Source organism: Danio rerio, chromosome 12 (assembly GCF_052040795.2).
Source record: "Danio rerio strain M-AB ecotype USA chromosome 12, GRCz13ab, whole genome shotgun sequence".
Classification (NCBI taxonomy): Eukaryota; Metazoa; Chordata; class Actinopteri; order Cypriniformes; family Danionidae; genus Danio; species Danio rerio.
In genome coordinates, this window is record NC_141032.1 from 12,104,052 (window position 1) to 12,126,868 (window position 22,817).

Sequence of the window (22,817 nt, forward strand, 5' to 3'; positions counted from 1 at the left end):
GTCACACCAAAGCGACAGCCAGGAGGATTCTACTTGGTCTTAAAGGGGGTGGATACCGTCTTCCGAACCCCTCGAAGCCCCCTGGCTTGTCTTTTTCATTAATCTGGTATTTTTTTTTGTTTGACACTGGCTGACATAAGTATGACAAGTTTATTCCTCCAGATGGCGCTCGAATGACACGTCAGGGACCAATTACTAAGCGTATTCAAGAGGCAAGTCCATGCGTTTGATGCATCGTCTTTTGTTTTGATATATGGGCAAAACCTGTTTTACTATATTACAGTAATAATAAGGCTATCCGTACCCTTTTCCAAAGAGAACTTATTACTGTACCTTATAATCAATCTTATTGGATGCCTTTATTAAAGGATCAACTGATTGCTGGAAAAAAGTGTGGCCACAAAAATTTCATGTTAGAATTAAAATTAAAGAAATATCTTATAAACTTCTCCACAGACTTTATCCAGCAAAACATTATTTACAAAAATTTAAAAGTGGGATTGAAGTAAATTGTATTGTTTGTAATGAATATGAGGAGACTGCTTTACACTTATTTTGGCATTGCGCATACTCAGTCAACTTATGAAGTGTGCAAAGATTTATTAATAACAAATTACAGTGTTCTTAACCTCTGTCGTTGTTGTGGGAAAATATACTTTTTGGCATTTCTACCCCAATCGAGAGGAAAGTTGTTTTTATTTAATTAATTAAATTATTTTGCAAACAAAATTTTACATTTATAAATGTAAATTTATCAATAAGAAACCGAATTTTAAGATGTTGATGACTGAATTATGCTTATATAGTAGTATCAGAAACTCTCTAAATATAAAAAAGCACTACACACCTTACTGTGAACGTATTCATATGCTTATTACAAATGTACATTTTGTATATTTGTATTTGATTTATTTACCCCCTAGGCCTATTTTTTGTACTGTTAAAATGTAATAATAATAATAATAATAATAATAATAATAATAATAATAATAAAATTAAAAAAATAAATAAATAAATAAGTAAGTAAATAAAAGGTATTCAGTTAATTTTTTTGGTAAATAATAAACATGTTCATCGTTTCTCAACTGTTAAAAGTTATCTTTGTCGTTAATAAATTAACTGAAGCTTCGTATTGTTTGCTGTTCTGTTAATTCAATCTCTTTGCTTTTCAGTGGCTTCAAAGGCAACGAAACTACATGAGATGAATATAGTATTTTATTATTGCCAGAAGTAAATGTATGACAATAATATTTATTTATTTATCCTTTGCATACCGCACATGAGAAAACTAAATAAAAAAATAGAAAAACAGTGAATCGTTTGTGTTTTACTCAGGCGTATGCTTGAGCGCCTGTGTAGGGTCCTAGAGTAGCTGCCGTCGCTGTTTAGAATGTAATGTTAAAGTAGAGCGCAGTTTGTTTTTATTGCTTTTATAAAACGAAAAACACTGCGAGGATGTTGTGTTTTTTGTTTCGAACTTGATTAGTTAATATGTTTTAACTTCTCACTCTCACTGCAGATATATGAACGAACGTAACTGAAATCCTTTACTTTAGTGTGCAGTATGTAACTTAATCGTATTGGTTTTGGCTGTTTTATGGGAAACGGTTTAAAATATCGGATTGTGTGTGTGGATGCTGTTGGTGGGGCAATAAGAAGCATTTATCAGGATGTTCTCGAGTAAAGATGGTCTGATATCTGCAAACAGTTCATGGCCGTGTTCATCACAGAAGCAACTCTCTGATGTTCTCAGCACGACACTAGACAACAAACTGAACGACACACAATGGTTTCAACATGACAGGTGAGTCCGTTTGGTGGCTAAAATAGTGATTCGATTGTGTACTTTTAAAGGGGACCTATTATGCCCATTTTTACAATGTGTAAAATAAGACTGATGTCCCTATAGTGTGCTAGTGAAGTTTAAGTTCATAATACCTCACACATTTTCATAGATCTCAGAAACTGCCCCTTTTAGACTTTTGTACAAATTGCGTAGTTATGGTGACTGTCGCTTTAAATTAAAATAAAATTGTGCTTCCAGCCCTCTTTTCAAAAGAGGGTGGAGCTATAAACGTCTATGTGTCATCATAGCTGCAGATTCAAAACTTTAACGGCGGACGGCTGCTGCTTGCACAGAGGTTTCTATGCTAATGAGCGAGGGATGAGGTCATCACTAATAGGTGAGACTTTCCCCCTCCGATGACATACAAAGGGAAAATGTCAGCCAAAGTGTTTCTTCTTAAAATTAGAATTAATTAAAGTTTATTATTAGAGGCTGACTAAATTCACACAACTGTGCTTTACCCCCTTCTAAAAGTGATTTTTGCATAATAGGTCCACTTTAAATCCAAAACGCACTCATTAATAATTGACTAACCATTGTTATGTTAATCCTAAAACAAGGGTTTCAAAATAAATTGTTTCTTTGATGCACTGCGATACAGATGCAGACAATTCAATATTGGTTCAGTAATAAATCATAACCGGTTATTACGTAGTGTCGACATTTATCTCCTATGCGCTATGTTGCCGTAGAATACTATGGCAAAGGAGGCGAGGGCGAGTAATTAAAATGCTCCAACTACTTAAAAAGGAGATAATTATGCACAATTCACTGCTTGTGAGTTTGGTGGACAGTCTTTCTTTGACACTGAATAATGTACAGCACACAAACTGCTGTTTCACTACTAGCGAGAAATGCTGTAAAACTCCATCTCTGCCTCTCTCTCACTTTGGACATTTGACCCGCTGACGTGTACTTGAGGTAACTTTTCCTCTCCTCGCAGCTGTTACAGAGATACTTGTGGATCCAGACACGAGCATGCCAGTGGTGCAAGTTTTCTCCACTGCGTCTACTCACTGACTCACTAACACTGCGTCTATGTACCTGTGATAAACGCGTATTATGCGCAAATAGACTGTAACCGCGGTTGTTCTTCCTACGTCACTCATCAGTGAACAGCGCTTTCATTTTTAAGGCTAATCGCAGCCTTCTCTATTGAGCGGGTGAAGACAGTGACCAATCATAGGAGTGTAAGAACTTGACAGCGCTCAGAAGGCAAGATGGATAATATTTACATTAGTTTATTTCCTATAAATGCTCATGTTGTTTTCTGTGCATGTACTGGAATATTGTCTAAACATTCAAAAAGATTTTTCTTTGAGCAAGTAAAATTAAAAGTACAGTTTATATATCTTACTGCGTTTATTTAAGGACAAAATTGTATTACAAATAATATAAAAATATAAATATATTTATAGATTTTAATAAAAACAAAATCTTGTGTTTTGAAGAAAAAATCTAATTCTGTATGGAAAGCATTGTTAATGCACCGTGATGTACCGAGATATCAAATTGAACGGAAGCGACAGCATGATAATTGTAACCGAACAAATCATGAGACCAGTGTAGGTTCACACCCCTACCTAAAACATTCTTAAAATTAAAGGATTAGTTCATAAAATGAAAGTTGTCTAAGCCTCAAGTGGTTTCAAACCTTTATGCATTTGTATATTTGGTTGAACACAGAACAATATGGACAGAATAGTAGATATCTGATCTTGAAGAAGGTTTGAAATTCTTTTGAAGCTATTAAAGTGATAGTTCACCCAAAAATCAAATGTACTCACTATTGACTCACCCTCAAGGCAGTTCCAAACATTCACAAGTTTTTTTCCTCTGTTGAACACAAAAGAATATATTTTGAAGAAAGCTAAAAACCTGTAAGCGTTGACTTTCATAGTCAAAAATCTTAAAAATATCTTCTTTTGTGTTCAGCAGAATAAAGAACATCATAAAGGATTGAAACCTCTTGAGGGTAAGTGAATTTTTGTGTGAACTATTCTTTTAACATCTGAAGTAGCTCACATTCTTTAAAATATCTGCATCTCTGTTTAACAGAAAAAGAGAAACTTGAGCAGGTTTGGATGTGGATGGTGAGGAAATAATGGCAGAATTTTCACCTTTTTTTAACTATCCCTTTAGACACCTTTAGAAAAAAATATAAAACAACATTTAACACCAGGAGAAGCAAGCAAGTAAATAAGTAGGTAAATAAATAATTGGAATATGAATGAAAGTTGTGACATGTGGCCAAGTATGGTGACTCATCATACTTGGAATTTGTGCTCAGCCTTTAACCCATCCAAGTGCAGTGAACAGACACACCATGAGCACACACCTAGTGCAGTTGGGGGTTCTGTGCCTTGCTCAAGGGACTCCTCTTAGCCATGGTATTCTAAGTGGTGAGAGCACTGGTTATTCACTCTCACCACCTACCATCTCTGCCGGTGCCAGGACTCGAGCCTGTGACCTTCACAAGTCCAACTCTTTAAACATTAGGCCATGACTCTTCCCATGAAGTGTTTTTGTGACTGTATTTGCACATGCATTTCTCCTAGGAATGAAGCTGTCTGTCTGGAGAGAGCAGAAGAGGACTCATCGTGTGTCGTCACACTTCAGTGTTCACCCGGCTCTGCGGCTGCGATCAGCAGTCTTCAGGTGGTCAGTGAAGCCCGCACTATTGAAGTGTACTCGCTGTCTGGAGAATACTGCGGCACCTGCCGTGGAGAGGAAGTTCAAATATCACACACTAATGGGTATATGTATGCGAATGCTTAAGTTTACTTTACTAAACTTACTCAATTAAATCCTAATCATGTCATGACAAACTATACATCAGTGGAAGGTCTAAGACTTTTAAATACATATTTCATCACTTTTTTTGTTATGTAGGAAGAGTAATAGATTAAAAAATATATATAAGGTCAATATGGTCACCAATGGAAACTGGATGTCATCTGGTCCTGATAATTGATCTTGCAGCCAAGCCAAATAAAATCTTACTAAAAGCTTCTAATTTGCAATATGAGTGGTTCAGATAATTAGATTTTCTGCCATTTTTCAAAACATAAAATACATATTGTATGTAATGTATTCATAAACAATGAAGGCACATAACTTTTATTTTAATCGACATTTTAACTTCTGCCTTCTGTCTTCTTATAGAAGGCAAGCTTTCTTATTCTATTCTTATAAGACCAAGCTTAAATTTATTCACCAAGGCATTGAAGACATTTAAGTTGAACGTCATTTTCATGTCCAAAAAGTGGTGGCGACAGTTAAGTTGTTAAACTTTATTATTATTATTATTATTATTATTATTATTATTATTATTATTATTATATCATGCTCTTATGTATATAGGCACTGTTTAACAACTACCAATTTTGCTTTCTTAAAGTGTAATACACATAAAAATACACTTCTGATGTATCATAATATACAGATCTCAGATTTCATGAACCTTTCGCTCTTATTTGCATGCAATTTAAAATAATCAATTTTTTAAATAGTAAGCTAATTTTGTTAAATAGCATACAAATACACACATACACAGCTAATGAAAAAAGACTGCACGTACATTTTTACTTTTACATGTAAATTTTTTTTTGTAATTAAGCAACTTCAGACTTTTCTTGCAAATTTAAAATAAAAAAGTCATTTAGTGTTTGTCTATTTTTAAGCACAACTTCAACATTTAAACGTTAAGAAAAAGTAAAGAAATCAATATTTGCTGGAATAACCCTGATTTTTGATTACACTAAATCAATTATTACCAGTTGTCCTTTTCTGCAAAACATTTTCATCAGTTAAATTTATCAGACTGTTGTTGAGTACAACAAATTAAAATTGTACTTTAACTCATACCTAATAAATCCAATGATTTTTCAAGGAGTCTTTTAATTCTTCTCCGTAGCTGTAATTACTTTGAATTTGCCATTTTTATAATACAAATATCTACAGTTGAAGTCAGAATTATGAGCCCCCCTGAATTATTAGCCCCCCAGTTTATATTTTCCCTAATTTTTGCTTAACGGAGAGCAGATTTTTTCAACACATTTCTAAACATAATAGTTTTAATAACTTATTTCTAATAACTGATTTATTTTATCTTTGCCATGATGACAGTAAATAATATTTGACTATATATTTTTCAAGACACTAGTATTCAGCTTAAAGTGACACTTAAAGGCTTAACTAGGTTAATTAGGTTAACCAGGAAAGTTAGGGTAATTAGGCAAGTTACTGTATAAGGATGGTTTGTTCTGTAGGGCTAATAATTTGGCCTTAAAATGGTTTTAAAAAAAATTAAAACTCCTTTTATTACAGCTGAAATAAAACAAATAAGACTTTCTCCAGAAGAAAAAATATTATCAGACCTACTTTGAAAATTTCCTTTCTCTGTTAAACATCATTTGGAAAATATTTGAAAATGAAAAAAAAAAATAAATAAATAAAACAAATAAAGGGGGCTAATAATTCAGACTAGTTTTTGTTATTTTAAGTTTTTGTCTAATAAGAAAATATAATTAATAATACTCCACCTAATAAAATGAATTTGTTTTTTGGGTTTTCTTTTAAGTTAAATGTGATTACCCTGATGGTTTGCTCTGTTTTGTGGCAGTTCTGAAGAAGAGAGGCATTTCTACAGGAAAAATCTGATTCTGGAAAGCCCTGCTGTGTCCTGTGAGGTGAAGGTAAGAAATGTGAGAAGTAAATCCACACTTTCATTGCAGGCATTCAAACTGATATATGATGTGTTTGTACAGCTGCTGTCTCTCGGTGGCCGCTCCTCTGTGTCTGTCGCTCATGTTTGTGTGGGACTGGAGACACTGAAGGGCAGACAAGGTGGGCCGAGAGTAGACCCAGGCATTGACCTTCAGCAGGTGCAGGCCATGATGGAGGAGATGGGCACCACCCTTTCACCGGGGGCACAAAATCTATTGGAGCTGGTGCAGTGCCAGCAAAAGGTCTGGTCTCAGTCTCTTATTACTGCATAATCACCACTGCACTGGGCAGATTGTGATTGATATTATACAGAGGAATAATAATGAAAATATATTAAATAATAAATAGTATTAGTTTTTTATAATACTTTATTACTGGTTTCAGTAATAATTTTAGTTGAAAAAGTATAATAAAATTCTTTTAGGTGTAACAAATTGAAGTAATTTAGGATGATTATAGATGGGTTGATATCTATGTAAAGCTACCATCCTGTTAAAATAGATGAGTTTATAATAGACTTTTTAAATTACACTTTTTATATCATTTGGACAACATTGGTTTAAATCTGACAAGTAGCTTGGCATCTTTGTACTACATACAGCTGCTTTTATACAAACAAAAAAGATATACAAAATCTCTTTAGCACTATGACCTATAAGTTGTTTTCAATCATGTGGTTCTGAAGACATACAAAATTCAGATAGGGGGCAGGAAGTAAAAAATTGAATGGGAGTGTTAGATTTTGCTGTATTTGGCTTAACCATTCTTGGGTCTTATTAAATGTTTCAGCTGTTGTTTTGCTAACACCCATTAAGATTGTGAAAGAGTCATTTTGTTCACACCTATCAGTTTGTGGGGGTTGAGGCACAGGTCACCCTATCATATCACATCAGAGTTTAATCAATGTAAATGCAACTGAACTAAAATGCACATAATCTTTCAGGAGACATAGAGGAATGTCTGTATTTTTCGAATTAAACCATATTTCAATGGAGGTAAGAATGGAAAATAACCACATATGTTGGACACGATCCTTCTATCATGAAGAGAGCCCAGTTTCTACTAAACTGAAATATATTAGCCTGTCATTGAGGCGGTATATACTGTATAAGCTATTATGTTACATGAACAAATACTATAGTAAATACTTTATTGTTTGAAAGCATACAATAGATTATTACTTGAATTACACTTCGTAGTAATTATAATTTTCCTGTGGTATGACTCAACTGTAGTAATAAACAAATGGGGTATATGCCGAGCTAGTGTTTTTCCCAAACTGATAAACTTACGGTGACCTATTATTGTGAACTTTTTTCCATTTTATACGGTTCCTTTTACAGCATGGATGTTGTAATGTCATTAAAATGCATTCAGTTAAATAAACTTTGGCATTCATTTAGTTGCTCAAGCTTAAAACGAGACAAAAAGCCGTTTACTCGCAGGCGCCCTCAGAATTGGCAGGCTAGCGCAGAAGCTCCATTGAATATACTAGGGTAAAATAAATGCTCACATTATAAAGATATGGCGGGGGAAAATGAAATTTAATGCAGTGCTTCTTGTACAATCTGAGACCCACTTTATATCTGATATCGCTCGGCTAGTGGAGATTGCTGATTTTTAAAGAAAATAGCCCTTAAACGCGCCGGTTTTTGCATTGGCATACAGTTCGCCGGAAGCGCTTAACCCAGGTTACTGGCAAATTAAAAGTCCTATTAGCATGCTTCGGCATTCACCCTATTATTCAATAGGCTTATATTAAAAAAATATTAAATTATATTAAAGCTTATTATTCAATAGGCAATAGTTTTCTATGCTATAATCAAAATGCACCACAGTTTACACTAATGTTACAGTATTTATTACAGTTTATCAGTTTACTATACTACAGTATTTCATAGCATTAATTAAAGAACAGTTATACACATTATACACTCTACTATGTGGTTCAAAACATGTTTATTTTTTATTACTATAGTTTTTTCTCATGCAGATATCTTCCAGACATCACAAAATACAGATGAAAGCAAACAAAAGCAAGGGTGCAAAGACTATTATTATTATTTATTTATTTTTGGAAGGGGGAAAAATGCACCACAATAATAAACATCTAGTTTTGTTGGCGGGTTGCATTTCTTTTTTGTTCTGTCGATGAACTTACCATCAACAAACATTCACTGCTGCTGCGCATCTCGATGTTCACGTTACAGTTGTTATTCTGCCGAATTGCCAGTAAAGACATGGATTATTGTAAAACAAGACAAAGATTTCATTACAGCGATTACAAGGCAGGATACGTTATTTATATTCTTCTAAAGTTTGTAAAAGTGTGGTGGTGTTTGCATCTGATTTTTATTTAACACATTAACATATTTATGCACATAGCTAGCTAGGCCTGTATATAATCTTTATTTGTGCTGTCAAATGAATTATCAAGTTCCAAAAAGTTTGTACACATGGATGTATTAAATGAATGTTTGTTACATGCTGCATTTCTACAGTTTCTTTCTCCCCATTATGAGCAAATAATCTATAAAAGCTGTTTGGCATTTCTTATTTGGGTCAATTAAAACAATTACAAACAGCATAAAACAGAAACATTTTGATGTTCTGATAGCAATTCCTATGTAGAAGAATCACTTCCTGCCCCTCATCTGAAATTTTTTTCAGCCATTATTCTAGTCTTCATGGTTACATGCTGCTTCAGAAATGAATAAAGTTTCTTTTAGAATAAGTTTCTTTTATTCTGTTCAGCTCTTTTATTGTTTAGGATTTAAAAATCCTGAAAAGATGTTACATGTTTTCCACAAAAGGCAGTAAATAAGCATTGGTAAAATGTAAAAAAAAAAAAAAAAAAGAGCAATTACATGCAAGTTTTAACCAAAATAGCAAGTTTTTGATGTAGGCTTATATTATATTTTAGAGTACTATTTTCCACGTAATTCATAATCATCTTAAAAAGTTTTAAATTTGACTTGGTAAAACCTACAGAAACCCTAAAATAATTCCTGAAGTATCGTGTGAATTGTAAAAATAAACTTTTTACCTTCACATGGATTAAGTTTTGGTATATTAAAATATTTTTAATTGTAATATATCACAATTTTCCTGTTTCACTGTATTTAAATCAATGCCGTCTTAGTGAGCTTGAAGGTCCTGTGAAGTGCTTTGAAATGTGCATTTTTTATTTGATGTTATCAGATGATGTTATGACATTAAATCAGCTGTAATATGAAGACAGGGCAGGACCTATAGTTATTTATTATTTTTTATCACAGCTCTGCCAATGAGAATGGTTGAGCTCAAGCACATCAAATCAAAAGGATTAAGAAGGGGGCGGGACATGTTAGATACTAGAGAACATTTGATTGGTCAGAAGAGAAATTGAAGTATGAAGTGATTCATATAGTTGGAGTTTTTTGGATGTTTTTATCATCTTAATGCAAATGTTGTCACTGTTCTTGGAGCTTGTAGATATCCTTATACTAACATCTATTAAACTTTATTTTAATGTCACAAGAACTTTTGATGGTATAAAGTTTGCCAAATGTGTTATTTATTATATCTTTTCTGTTACACACTGACAATTTTTTGGACAATAGCTTCTTTGGTTGGAAAAAGCTAGCATGCAGCTTTTATTACAACTGAACAATCATTCTTTGTCTGTCGTGTCCAGAATAAATCAGACATGCTGAATGGTTTCATTCCCCTGCTCATGGGAGGAGGGGCTTTGAGCTGTCTGTCAAGAGGAGGCGGGGCTTCCAGTGCCGAAGGGGTGGAATCAGGCCCAAATCTACCCTCTGGCCTCGAGCAGCTTCTGTCTGCCAGCAACCAGAACCAGATACCCACTGCAATGTCTGCCCTGCTAAACTCGGAATCAGCCACAGTCAGCCCAGACCTGCTTCCAATGCTGCAGAGCGTATGCGGTCAGGTCACACAGCTCCGTCTGGAGGAAGCCACATCTCCAGAAAGGAAGAAGAATGGAGAGCGGTAAGTGTGAGTCATGTGTGGTTTTGAGTAAACAGAAGTTCACTGACTACAGTTTTTAATGTGTAGTTGTGGTAACTGGCTTATAATGACAACAGTGTGAGTACTGTTAATATGAGGAATAGTGCTGATAAACACATGAGGTTTTTATTATTTTCCAGGTTGTTAAGGTGAAAGGAGTAAAAATTGTAAATATTAATGTTCCTCAAGATTTTAAAATATCTTTTTTTACTGTATATCTTCTATAATAATATCTAACCCAGAAGTAGTTTTATACAGTAAAAAAAAACTGTCAGTTGTTTACTATAGCTATGAAGCGTGTTATTTTTAAAAATAAAACTATTGGTCAAAAAATATTTTGTTAACAATAAATAAAAGTAAAAGTAAAACTTACAATAAATGAAAAACTAAAACTAATGGAAACTAACAACAGTCACTGAAAATGTAACACACTGGTGTTTACAGAAAACCTAAGCAAGAATAATAGTCGTTTTCAGAATTAATAAGTAGTCATTCTGTGGTGGAAAATCTGATTTGTAAATGGTGCTTTTACGGACAAAAAAGATCTTCATTTGGCAAATGTAAACTGTAACTATACATGTTTAACTCTATTCATAATCCTTAATCTATTTATAATTATACAGTGGAGGAAAAAATGTATTCAACACGTCACCATCTTTCTCAGAAAACCTATTTCTAAAGGTGCCGTTGACTTTTTAATTTTAAATTTTACCCAGATGAAATACATACAACCAAACAACCAAAGAAATACATATATGAAAATAAAACAAATTTAATTAGATTACAAATTATGTTGTGTAATAAAATGAAATGACACAGTAAAAAAGTATTAAACACATGAAGAAGGGAGGTGCAAAAATGCTGTGAAAGCCCAGCAATCCTCTGCACTCATTAGTGTAAATTATTATTAGCTGCTTCAGTCCAAGATCTACATTTGGCAGAATGATGAAGATGAAACCAGGGTGGACATTTCAGCAAGACAATAATCCAAAACACAGTCAAGGAAACTCAAATGTTTTCAGAGAAAGAAAATTAAGCTGAAGAATGGCCCAGCCAATAACCTGACTTGAATCCAAATGAGAATACAAAATAGCGATCAGTTTGGAGCATTTTGAAGGATTTCTAGCATCTGTACAAACCCTGTAGTTAGAATGGACGTTTATTAATTAAAGGGCACCTATTTTACCCCCTTTACAAGATGTACGATAAAGCAGGTCGCACACCAGAAGCGACGCTCGGCGGCGCGCCGCGCAGCGCCACGCAGCGCCACGTATTTTAGAATTCTAATCATAGGTTTCTATCAGGATACACACACCGGCGCCGCAAGTCGGCGGCTGTCGGCGGCGCCCGGCGACGGCTCAGGACGCAGTTCATTTTTCAGCCGCGCCACAGAGCGCCATCTGATTAGTTTCATGTTAAATATCATTTGAATGTGCGCGTCTGGTGTGCGATACTTTAATCTGTCATGTACGCGCCGTGTCGCGGCGCCGAGCGTCGCTTCTGGTGTGCGACCTGCTTAAGACTTTGGTGTCTCCAGAATGTGTCTTTAAAGTTTCAACTCACAATACCCATCAGATTATTTATTATATAATGTAAAGTCTGCACATTTTGTGTCTGATGCCAATGTAGCTGTTTTTGTAGCCTGTGGCTTTAAATCCAGATGAGCTGTTTCTCCGCTCACCATTCCAACCTGCTTGTCTGCTTCTCATTATGCGTTACATCAGATAAACATATAGAGACAGACTCGGATGAAGCTGAAAAAAAGGTCTTGTTTCAAAAATACCAAGTACTAATACTCATTTCTAATAACTGATTTATTTTATCTTTGCCATAATGACAGTAAATAATAGTTTATTAGATATTTTTCAAGACACTTCTATACAGCTTAAAGTGACATTTAAAGGCTTAACTAGGTTAATTAGGTTAACTAGGCAGGATAGGGTAATTAGGCAAGTTATTGTATAATGATGGTTTGTTCTGATGACAGTTGGAAAAAAAAACTAGCTTAAAGGGGCTAATAATTTTGTCCTTAATATTGTTCAAAAAAATTTAAAACTGCTTTTTTTCTTGCTAAAATACAACCAAAAAGACTTTCTCTAGAAAAGAAATAATATTATCAGACCTACTGTGAACATTTCCTTGCTCTGTTCAACATAATTTGGGAAATATTTTAAAAAGACAAACAAAAAAAATTAATAATTCTAATTATTCTAATAATTCTGACTTCAACTGTATATGTGTTTGCTGACACCGTACAATTACATACCGATTTTATTATTATATTATATTTATTATTATACATGTCTTTATTACAAACATGCACTGATTTAAAAACATTTTAAGCTTCATTAAATTCATAAACTTCATATAAATTCATTATTGAGGTGCAGCTAATCCAGTGGTTCTCAATTTCTGGCTTTGGGACCTTCCGCCCTGCACATTTTGTATGTCTCTCTAACTTGACACTCAAAAATCAGTTCATGAATCTCTCTGTTAATGAACTGATGATCTGAATTAGATGTTTTAATTAAGGAAGACATACAAGATATGCAGGGGCGGGGGTGGCGAGGACTGTAATTGAAATCAACTGATCTGATCACAGAGAGTGATTAGATTGTATGTTTCAATCCCAATTTCTTTGCAAAAAAATAGTCCATGGACATGTGTATACATGTTATTATGGAGACACACTTTACCTACACACAGTATTGTCCAAACAGCTTCCAAAAGTTGATTTTCATCATAGGTGCCCTTTAAACCACAATAATGATGATTAAATGTAACTCGCATAAAATAAAATGAAATCATTTCAATGAATGAAAAACTGAATCTAACAACAGTCACTGAAAACTTTACTGAAATAAAATGACTAAAATTAAATTAAAAACATTCACCTGTAGCTGGTGATTTCAAAGACAGACAAACAAAAAAACCTTAATTTGCCAAGAAATGTAAGCTAGGTATTTTAGTTTGATCGTTAAAATGAAGAAGTTTGTCTGAATTATTTATCATTTTTACTTTTATTTGTTTAAGTTGCATGTGTATGGTTTTGGATTCAGTGTTCAAACTATTTAGCCTTTTTTACTAAGGGTTTTACACAAGAGTTAATGTAAATTGTGCAAACACTAAACTTTGCTAAACTTTTTGTGCTAAACTTTTACTTCAACACTGGTCAGGATCTGCTAAACTAGAATAACCACAAACTAATTCTAACTATACAAAAAATAGATTAAAATGTGTTTACAAAATAAAAACTAAACTCAAATGAACAAAACCATTAATGAAACAAACTAAAACTAACTCAAATTTACAGCAAGCTTAAAAATGGAAATAAAAACTAGTTCAAAAATGCAAATAAAGCCATATAAAGGTTTGCTTTGTTATTATTTTCTCTGGTGAAGCTCTTCAGTGCAAAAATAGCATGATGTATGATTCATACACCTGGATTAGATTAGAAACATTAAAAATTATAAATGAGAAAACTAGTGACAGAGCAGTTCCATAAATGCCAGTAAACATGGCATGACTCTGGTGTGAATTACTGCGTGTGTGAATCAGAGCTTTTTGTGGAATGGGAACATTATCAGTGAACACGATGTCTGTTCTAGAGGGATATAAGATGGCTGAGAAAGACTTAATAGAATGCCATTTACTTTAATTGTCTTACACCAAGATAAGAAATCTAAGTTTCAGCATCGATATCACAATGTGATCATTCGCAATAGTCATATTGCGAGTATACGCAATATTGAGTCTGGATTTTAATTATATAATGTGATATATATATTTTTAAGCCTGTGACTGTGTGAGGGATTTAAAAGCATTCAGGGCTAAGAAATTGTACTGAATTGAATTGTTTATAAAATGAAGACTATGCAGTATTGTTTTACATTCGATTATTTAACTACTGTATACCTAAATACAGTTCAACTCATCGAAAAACAAACGCTGTTTATTTAATTAGTATTTTTTTCTTTATTAAATTAGTCTATGATTGTAGGTTGTTTCTTATATTTTATGCATATGCACTTCCCTACAGATTCATTCCAATCAATCTAAAATGATAAATTCTTTCCAAATAGCTATTCAACAGAGAAGTATAGTAACGAAGTAGAACTACTTTACTACTGTACTTAAGTACTAAAAGGCTGTATCTGTACTCTACTGAAGTATTGTTTTTTTTTTTCTCCTACTTCCACTTTTACGTCAGTACATATTTTCGATGAGTTTAATACTTTTACTCCGACAGATTTTTTGTGTGCTACATCGTTACTTGTTACTAGGGGTGTCAAAATTAGCGATATCGGTTCAGTAATAGATCATAAACGGTTATAACGTACTGATGTCATTTAACTCCAATGTGCAATGTCGCAATACTATGGCGAAGGAGGCGAGGGCGAGTAAATAACGCTCCTACTACACAGCACACGAGCCGCTATTTCACTTCATTTATATGGAGAAATGCTGTAAAACTCCATCTTTACCTCTGTCTCTCTCCCTTTGGACATTTGACCTGCTGGCCTGTTTGTGAGGTAACTTTTCCTCTCCTTAAATCTATACTTGTGGATCCAGATGTGATCATCCCTGAGGTGCGAGTTTCTCCACTGTGTCTATTATGGATTACCTGTGATGACCGCATATTATGTGTATACAGACTGTAACTGTGACTGTTCTTCCCGCCATCAATGAACATCGCTTTAATTTCTAAAGCCGATCGCAGCCCTTTCTGTTGAGCAGATGAAGACAATAATCAATCATAAGGGTGCCTGCAAGCACTCAAAAAGCAAGCGAGATAATATTTACACTAGTTTATTTGCTATAAATGCTCACGCTGTCTTCTGTGCATGTATTGAAGTTTTGTTTGATACATTCAGAAAGAGTGTTTTCTTTGAGCAGGTCAAATTAAGGGTACAGTTTATATATCTTACTGCTGTGTTAAAGAACAAAATTGTATTACAAACAAATATATAAATATTAACATATTTATAGATTTTAATAAAAAAAAATCTTGTGTTGTGAAGAAAAAATCTAATTATGTATGGAAAGCATCGTCAATGCACTGAGATATCGAATTGAACCGAATCGATGACATGATAATCGTAACCAAACCGTGAGACCAGTGTAGATTTACAGATCCTACTCGTTACAATTATAGACTTTTTTCCTGGCTGCTGTATGGAGGACGCCATAGTGACCAGCGCCATCCGGTAGAATGTTTAGAACTTCCGTTTACAGCGTTTACAACCGGTAATTTGCGATCCGAAAATGGGTTTCAATAGCGTTTTGAGTGGATTACGTAGTGTTTTTGTGAGACACAACTTTGAAAGGTGCGTTAAAGCTGTCATAATCTGTCAGATCTGTGGTTCAAGCGCATGAGAAAAACTGTATTGTATGCCATGTTTCTTTTCATTCTGCCTAATCACGTGCCCCCAAAAAAGATATTAAAAATAAACAAAACTATATGATGTATTTTGAATGCTTTCTATAACTACATTAAACAACACTTGTACTTTCAGTACTTAAGTGGTAAATTTTAAAATAAACTACTTGCAATACTTAAGTACAAAAAATGTTGAATACTTTAGTACTTCAGTAAGTATGGTGCTGAAAGAGCACTTCAACTTCTACTCAAGTCACTTTTTCGATAGAGTACTTGTACATTTACTTAAAGGTTCAGGACACCCTGGAGAACTTTTTTTTATATATTAACAGATGTGTGTGTGTTGAGCATCAGTTAAGACAATGTTAGCACCTGCCAGCTTTAATTGTGGGGAAAACTGGATAATTTTGAGCTTTTGTCAGCTAATTTCAGCTTCCGGGTTTAAAATGATTTTTGGGGCGGGATCAAAATCAGCGACGTAGCGCAGTACTGCAAGTGCAATGATGACGCGTCAGTTTCACATTATTATTCATAGCGAAGTTTTCCTTTCCTATGAGAAGAGCCCCTGCTTAATTATTCATGAGACCTGCCAGAGTCAAGGCCGAGCTGTGAGACACGTCACTGACCCGTGGCACACAGTATTTAGCTGTTCATGAAGGCTCATATGCGTTTGTTTCCATGATCCACGGGGTTTGTTGCATGTTTTCCCCCGCGATCTTGTCAGGGCCGATCATACAGCAAAGCTGTGTGTGTGCTGCTTGCATTTTTGTCGGGAGAGCAGCACGGGTATTAGAGAATGGCGGACGCTGTGTTTTATCAGGAGTTCGTTCACATTCAGACACATCACTGTGCTGCTGTGTTTGCCTAAATCCTCCAGATTACCAGCAGGGCTAATGGTTAAAATAGACAGGTCAGGAGACCTGCTGCACTGAGTCTGCTGGATACGGGGATCGAGGGAGAATCCTCATTTATAGGGTTTACATGAACACACTTATCTTTTTAATGATATAAATTGTGGTTATGTGTATATGAAATTACGAATAACAAATGTAGCAGGGCATTAAATAACTGTTCATTTCTTTGCATTTTAACTTTGTAAACTATAAACTCATGCGTCTCCTCACGGTTTGTCTCATTTTGTGAGCTAGCTTCGTTCGCTTACGTTCTCCCCTGCTGACTACGCCCACTCCTGCCCGATGCTCGCTGAGCTCCACGCCCATTAATCATGCATCTTTTGAGAAAATTCTGAAGTAGACTTTAACCGAAAGTGGGGGGTGTCATGGCACTTTAAGTCTGGGTCTCCAGTACTTTATACATCTCTGCTACTCAACACTTCTAGTTAAATTGTATTCATATTGCAATATTTATCGCTGAATAAAACAAATATTGCAATGTTTGATTTTTCCATGTCGTGCATGTCGTCCTACTTTCTGTTTTGTTCTATGTGAGAAAGTCAGATATTTTTAAAGCTAAATGAACCGCTGCTTACTAGTTACTAGTTTCTGGGTTCTTACGCATTTTTCAAAGTCAAATTTAGTCTTTTTTTAAGCACTTTTCCGGATGCATTTTCTAACATTTGACTGGATTGGTTTAATAAGCACAATACTTCAATCTGTTCATAAAACTTTCATTGTAATTTCTTTTCCATCCTTTACTGTTTTTTCACTGTGTGTCCATCTGTTTTATATTACAGTGAGGGCCATATCTGCTGTGGAGGGTTTGAGAAGATTCTGGAGACGGTTGTGGAGAAGAGAATGGATGAGATGGAGAGAAGATTAAAGGAACATCTGGACCTGCGTCTGGACGCTCTTCAGCAAAGACTAGAGATCACACTTCAGCAGGCACTGTCACATAAACAACAACAGTAAACACCGTCCTGTAAAACACAGAATTAATACTTCTAACAAGATTTCAAGCATGAGATGACAACCATATTATTCTATAAAGGTAAATAAATATTCAAGTCAACTATACCTATATGATAAAAATGGTTCTAACATTTTTGGCCAGCAGTCTCTCCTGCTTTGAGTAGAAATGCTTTACAGTTTAAGAAAACAATTTCAATGATTCAGTCTTAAGTCACTGTACTGACCTGGTTTTGCATGGTAATTAACAGTTTGCCATGTCGGTTGACTAACTTAAGTTCACAAAATTATATCAGTTGATCGTCACACATCACAATCACTCATGGAACACTTCTTAGTAACAGTCGAAATACAGGTAATAAATTATTTTATCCAAAAGATACAACTTGTGCTGCTAAAAGAACAATTTTCTGTTATTCTGACTATTGCAAAATAAACTGTAATGCTAACAGCTGATTTAGAAGTTGTACTTAAAACAGTTGCACCGACGTTATTGAATATTGAGTATTTGTTACTGTAAATGACCTTTGTAAATGATGTTCATATGTTGGAGAACTAACATTAAACTGCTGTTTATACTAAAAATAATGTTGCACTTTTATTATGTTAGTTTGTCATGTTTATGTTTTATTAAAGAACACTTTCATGCCATCCATTTTCTTTAACAAAACAAAAAAAAACTTTGTTATTGTCGTTAAACGTAACAATAAATTCAACATGTTAATCAGTGCACCACAAAAAGTTTTACTATTAACAATCCATCTTAATAAGTGACGTATATTTTATTTTGAAACAAACATTCAGCGTTTTTCAAATATACTGCATTTGATAGCACTTGCAAGCACCTGACACTAGCTGTGGTTCCTTCTTGTTCAATCTTTACGGTAGTTCTCCACGTTATTTATAAGCAATAAACTATGTTTGCTCCCATTTAAAGTTTTGTCAATTAAAGTTGTGAATGTCGTTTTCTAACTTAAATATGCATTAGTGTGGACATCTATTGTTTTTGCCATCTTGAGTAGTTTATTATTATTGTACTATTTTTTATTGTACATTTTCATGTTTTTTTTTTACAATAAATTTACTGACCATACATCATTTATGTCTTATGGAAAAAAGTAATTTGGGCAAAAAAGTAATCAAAGTATATGTGTGAGCTATAGTACGCCATTGTGATAAAAAAATGAAAGGTTCTATTCTAACGATCTAGGCACAAAGTCTAAAGTGCATGGCGCAAAAGCATTAAGGGCATGTCCGAATCCACTTTTGCCATTTCAAGGACAGAAAAATATGGTTGGCGGCCTGGCGCATGGTCTAACAGGGTTGTGCTTGTTCTTTTAATGAGTTATATGTGTGTTTTGAGCATAACTTGCATTAAACCAATCAGTCTCACATCTTCCATGCCCTTTAAGAGTCAGTTGCGTTGTGCAAGGGCGTTACTAGGGTAGAAAGGGATAAGGGGAAGAAGCACAAAGCTAGCACAATGTAAGTTTTTCTGACAAATTTGCATGTATTTACATTTATATGACGCACATTTTATTGATTATAGTTATTTTATTTAATCAAAACTACACATTTTATACTGTAAAAAAAAACAAATGTTAAGCTTCATCAGTAGTTAGAACTATTCAGTTTTGTGAACTGTATTACCTCATCAGCTTCAGCTCCTCAAAATAATGAATGAATGAAGACAATGGAGTGGCTGGATTTTTTAACACCATGTGACAACAGTGCCACTCCCACCTGCCGGTAGAAACAGGTACTGCTGAACAGCTTAATATTTAATTACCCGACACAAATACTGCATTAAGTGGAATGCGCGTGATGTATATGGTATACAACCTATTTTTATTTAAGTGCAACATATTCCAAAAGATCAGGAGCTTTTGACAATATATCAGGGGCTTAAGCCTCCATAGCCAACAAAATGTGTCTTAACACACCTCCTTTCTAGATCAGAACACCCAGGAGTCTACAAAGTGGCGAAAACGCATTTGCTATTTAAACAACATGGCGCAAAATATGAAAATTACTGTTGCGCTGGTCTGAAAATAGCAACAAATCAAGCCAAACATGTCCTGAACTTTATTGCGCCGGGTGTATGATAGGGTCCATGAGTGGCATGCAAACACGTGTACATGTCCTCATACTATGCTGGCTGATAGATTTTACTTTGCAAATTGTGATTTATGTTTATTTTCATGTGCTTAAAACTGTAACTTTAAGGGATAATTCGCCCAAGAATAAAATAATAGTCATTGGCCTATTTCACACTGTGGTACTGGTAAATATATGGAAAATTTCCTAAACTACTTTACTGGTAGATTCAAAAAAGTGCTGTTCACACAGGCGAGGACGTTACGGAATTTTTTCGGAAAAGAGCATTCACACATCCATTCCAAAATACTGTTAAATTCTGAAAAATATTTAACCAGAAATGACCTCTAAACGGCTTGTATTTGTAAACATTTGATTACATCACAAACTCACAAACCGGATGGATAAGTATTGTGAACAATTTCGATGAAAAGAGAAACACTTTCGCATGTCAAGATGTACATGGTATGTGTGTAAGCTGGCGCTCGCATGCTGTTTCCCGGGCATACGCAAAGCTTGAAGTCAAACAAACAACGGCTTATCATAAGCATCTTATGTATAATTTTTTACACGGTTGGCATTAAGATAAACATATAAATGTTATCTGACTAATTTCTAGCAGCTAAATGTGTCTGGAAAAATATTCAAAGGCTTTTATTTTCATAAACCGCGCGGACGTGAATGCGTCTTGACTGTTCTGATTGGCTAAAGCAGACGTCTCACGTCAGCAAGTTCTGGACGTGCACGCGCTCTTTCCGGCAATATTCCCTCTGAGTTCACACAGCGCAGCATTCCGGCAAATTACCGGTAATGTTACAACTTCTTTTTCCGGAAAATAGCCAGAACAAATTTACCATTATTTTCAAAGAGGGCCTGTTCACACATACACACCTTTCCGGAAAGTTGCCGGTAATTTTCCGGAAAGGTCTGTATGCGTGAAAGGGGCTATTAATCACCCTCATGTCATTCTAAACCAGTAAGAATTTCTCACATAATTTAAAAGGCCTCTATAGCTTTTTGGACAGAAATGTGTGAAGGTATAGTGCGTACATTTATATTGTAGTCATATAAACGCAGCAGATATCTGTTTTTGAATTTCCTAATGTCATAATCCCAGTGATCCTGGGTTTTGTGCAACCACAAATTTTGATTGACGGGCACTTATCATATCCAAAAGACAGAATTTGCAAAAAAACTGGGATCAGAATATCCGTTCTCCATGATCCAACTGCATTTCAAAAGCAGTAAGTATTACACTTAATATTTTTTTTGCATTCAGAACTATAATTTTTAAGATATGTAATTCATAATAATTCGTAATTTTTGGGCTTACGAATATGTGTGTTTCAATGGCATTTGTGTGTGGTTCATTCATCATTAATAATAATGAATAAACTTCACTACAACTTTATTAATAACCATTGTACAACTTCCTGGTTCATTGTGCTTAGTTTATCCTCACATCTGACCACCTTTTATCTTTTCTAAAGTAACATAACCAAACAGTGGGTTTGGAGAAGTTTAAGTGGGCGAGGAGAAACCAGTTCATTTGCATTTAAAGGCACAAGCTCAAAACAGCTAAAATTCCCTGTAACCCAAAAATGTACATTTGCATAATTATATCTTGTAAAAAGGGCAAATTAGAAGTCCTTGAAATTGGAGAGCTCTCTGACCCTCCATAGGAAGCAAGGGTCCGAGACTTAGTTGATGATTGCCTACACCTCCTATACCCTTAACTTAACCATCACAGTTGCATGGGCGCTACTTTAGTGGGCAGTACAAGGTTCGCTACATAGTTGATGATTGCCTACACCTCCTCTACCCTAAACCCAACCGTCACAGTAGCATGGGCGCTTCCTTAGTCGGCAATACAAGGTCCGATACATAGTTGACGATTACCTACATCTCCCTCTACCCTAAACCCAACTGTAACAGTAGCATGAACGTTACCTTACTGGGCGGTACAATGTCTGCTACAAAATTGACGATCGCCTACACTTCCCACTACCCTAAACCATCACAGTAGCATGGGCAGTACAAGGTCTGCTACATAGTTGACGATCGCCTATGTCATCAAGCTGCGGGCTGCAGCAAGGACAACTTGAAGGTTCCTGAAAAGTTCAAAGCCCAGAAAGGGGGACACATGGACTGTTTTGACGATTTTCTTAGTACCTTTTTGGGCTTTGAACTTTTCAGGACACTTGCTTGGGCCGCAAGTTAAGACAACCCACGCAAATAGGAAAACATTACGAAATTGAGAAAGTTTGACAATGTGCACACACACATTCTCACAACACATGCAAATACAGAAAGGCAAGTAGCTCTAAACAAGAAGCAGCAGGATTCATCACTATTGGCATCCCCCAACACATTTCCATTGTGATCTAAGCAAATTGCAGTGCATTGTTGTATTAGCATTTGTTGTGAGAATTTGCATGTTGTCGAATTGATAAGGATGTTTAATCTGTTTAATCTTTTCTATTTGCTTGTATTTTTTTTTTTTTTACTTGGATTGAGTTTGAGCTCTTTCTGCCACCATAACTATCCTGTTAAATAGTATTGCTTGAAATTGACATTAAAACTTAATTTGCGACTGCCTTCTCTTTATTTTGATCCAAGTGAATCGGTTTCTCAACCAAGAAAAGATGAAGGGCGAGACTTGATTTTGTCCATTGGGAAGCCACTGGATCATTGTTTACTATTGCTCTAATGTGTGACTGACAGCTTCTTCATTACTTTCAAATAGACTGAATGTAATCTCATAAGGTGTTGAGTTTATAACTTCCTTAAAATAATCCTGAAAACTCCACCGTGAGTTGTTCTGGCATCTTTTAGGCACCTCATCTTTTCTCAGCAGTTCATAAAATTTTAGTTGTCTCAGAGCCTGCATTGC

The 22,817-nt window shown here is 34.9% G+C and overlaps 1 protein-coding gene and 1 long non-coding RNA gene across 6 annotated transcripts; one reads left to right on the top strand and one right to left on the bottom strand.

Moving 5' to 3' along the window:
- The first annotated feature begins 1,355 nt into the window (after window positions 1-1,355).
- On the top strand, window positions 1,356-18,412 carry si:rp71-19m20.1. 5 transcript variants are annotated; one of them, XR_015503927.1, is made up of 6 exons: window positions 1,356-1,804; window positions 4,405-4,602; window positions 6,471-6,543; window positions 6,616-6,816; window positions 10,251-11,792; window positions 12,104-12,670. XR_015503927.1 is itself a non-coding variant. In XM_087275940.1 (6 exons), the coding sequence occupies exons 1-6, from the start codon at window positions 1,671-1,673 to the stop codon at window positions 17,828-17,830; spliced, it is 1,101 nt and encodes a 366-aa protein (XP_087132066.1). In that variant the 5' UTR covers window positions 1,356-1,670; the 3' UTR covers window positions 17,831-18,412. The 5 variants fall into 5 exon arrangements, 4 of the variants coding, with proteins under 4 accessions (XP_087132066.1, XP_087132067.1, XP_087132069.1 ...); XM_087275940.1 differs by lacking the exon at window positions 12,104-12,670 and adding an exon at window positions 17,656-18,412 and having other exon boundaries at window positions 4,405-4,608; window positions 10,251-10,564; XM_087275941.1 differs by lacking the exon at window positions 12,104-12,670 and adding an exon at window positions 17,656-18,412 and having other exon boundaries at window positions 10,251-10,564.
- LOC147841302 (uncharacterized) lies at window positions 17,986-22,817 on the bottom strand. Its single transcript, XR_015503928.1, has 2 exons — window positions 22,023-22,817; window positions 17,986-21,823 (listed from the first exon to the last, which is right to left on the bottom strand). It is a non-coding gene; the product is annotated as an uncharacterized LOC147841302 (long non-coding RNA).

Excerpts from the sequence above, each read along its gene's own strand:
- si:rp71-19m20.1 (XM_087275940.1), top strand. The coding sequence starts at position 1,671 with ATGTTCTCGAGTAAAGATGGTCTGATATCTGCAAACAGTTCATGGCCG. Across the intron at positions 6,544-6,615 it reads CTGTGTCCTGTGAGGTGAAG|CTGCTGTCTCTCGGTGGCCG; the intron begins GTAAGAAATGTG and ends GTGTTTGTACAG. Across the intron at positions 10,565-17,655 it reads AGGAAGAAGAATGGAGAGCG|TGAGGGCCATATCTGCTGTG; the intron begins GTAAGTGTGAGT and ends TTTATATTACAG.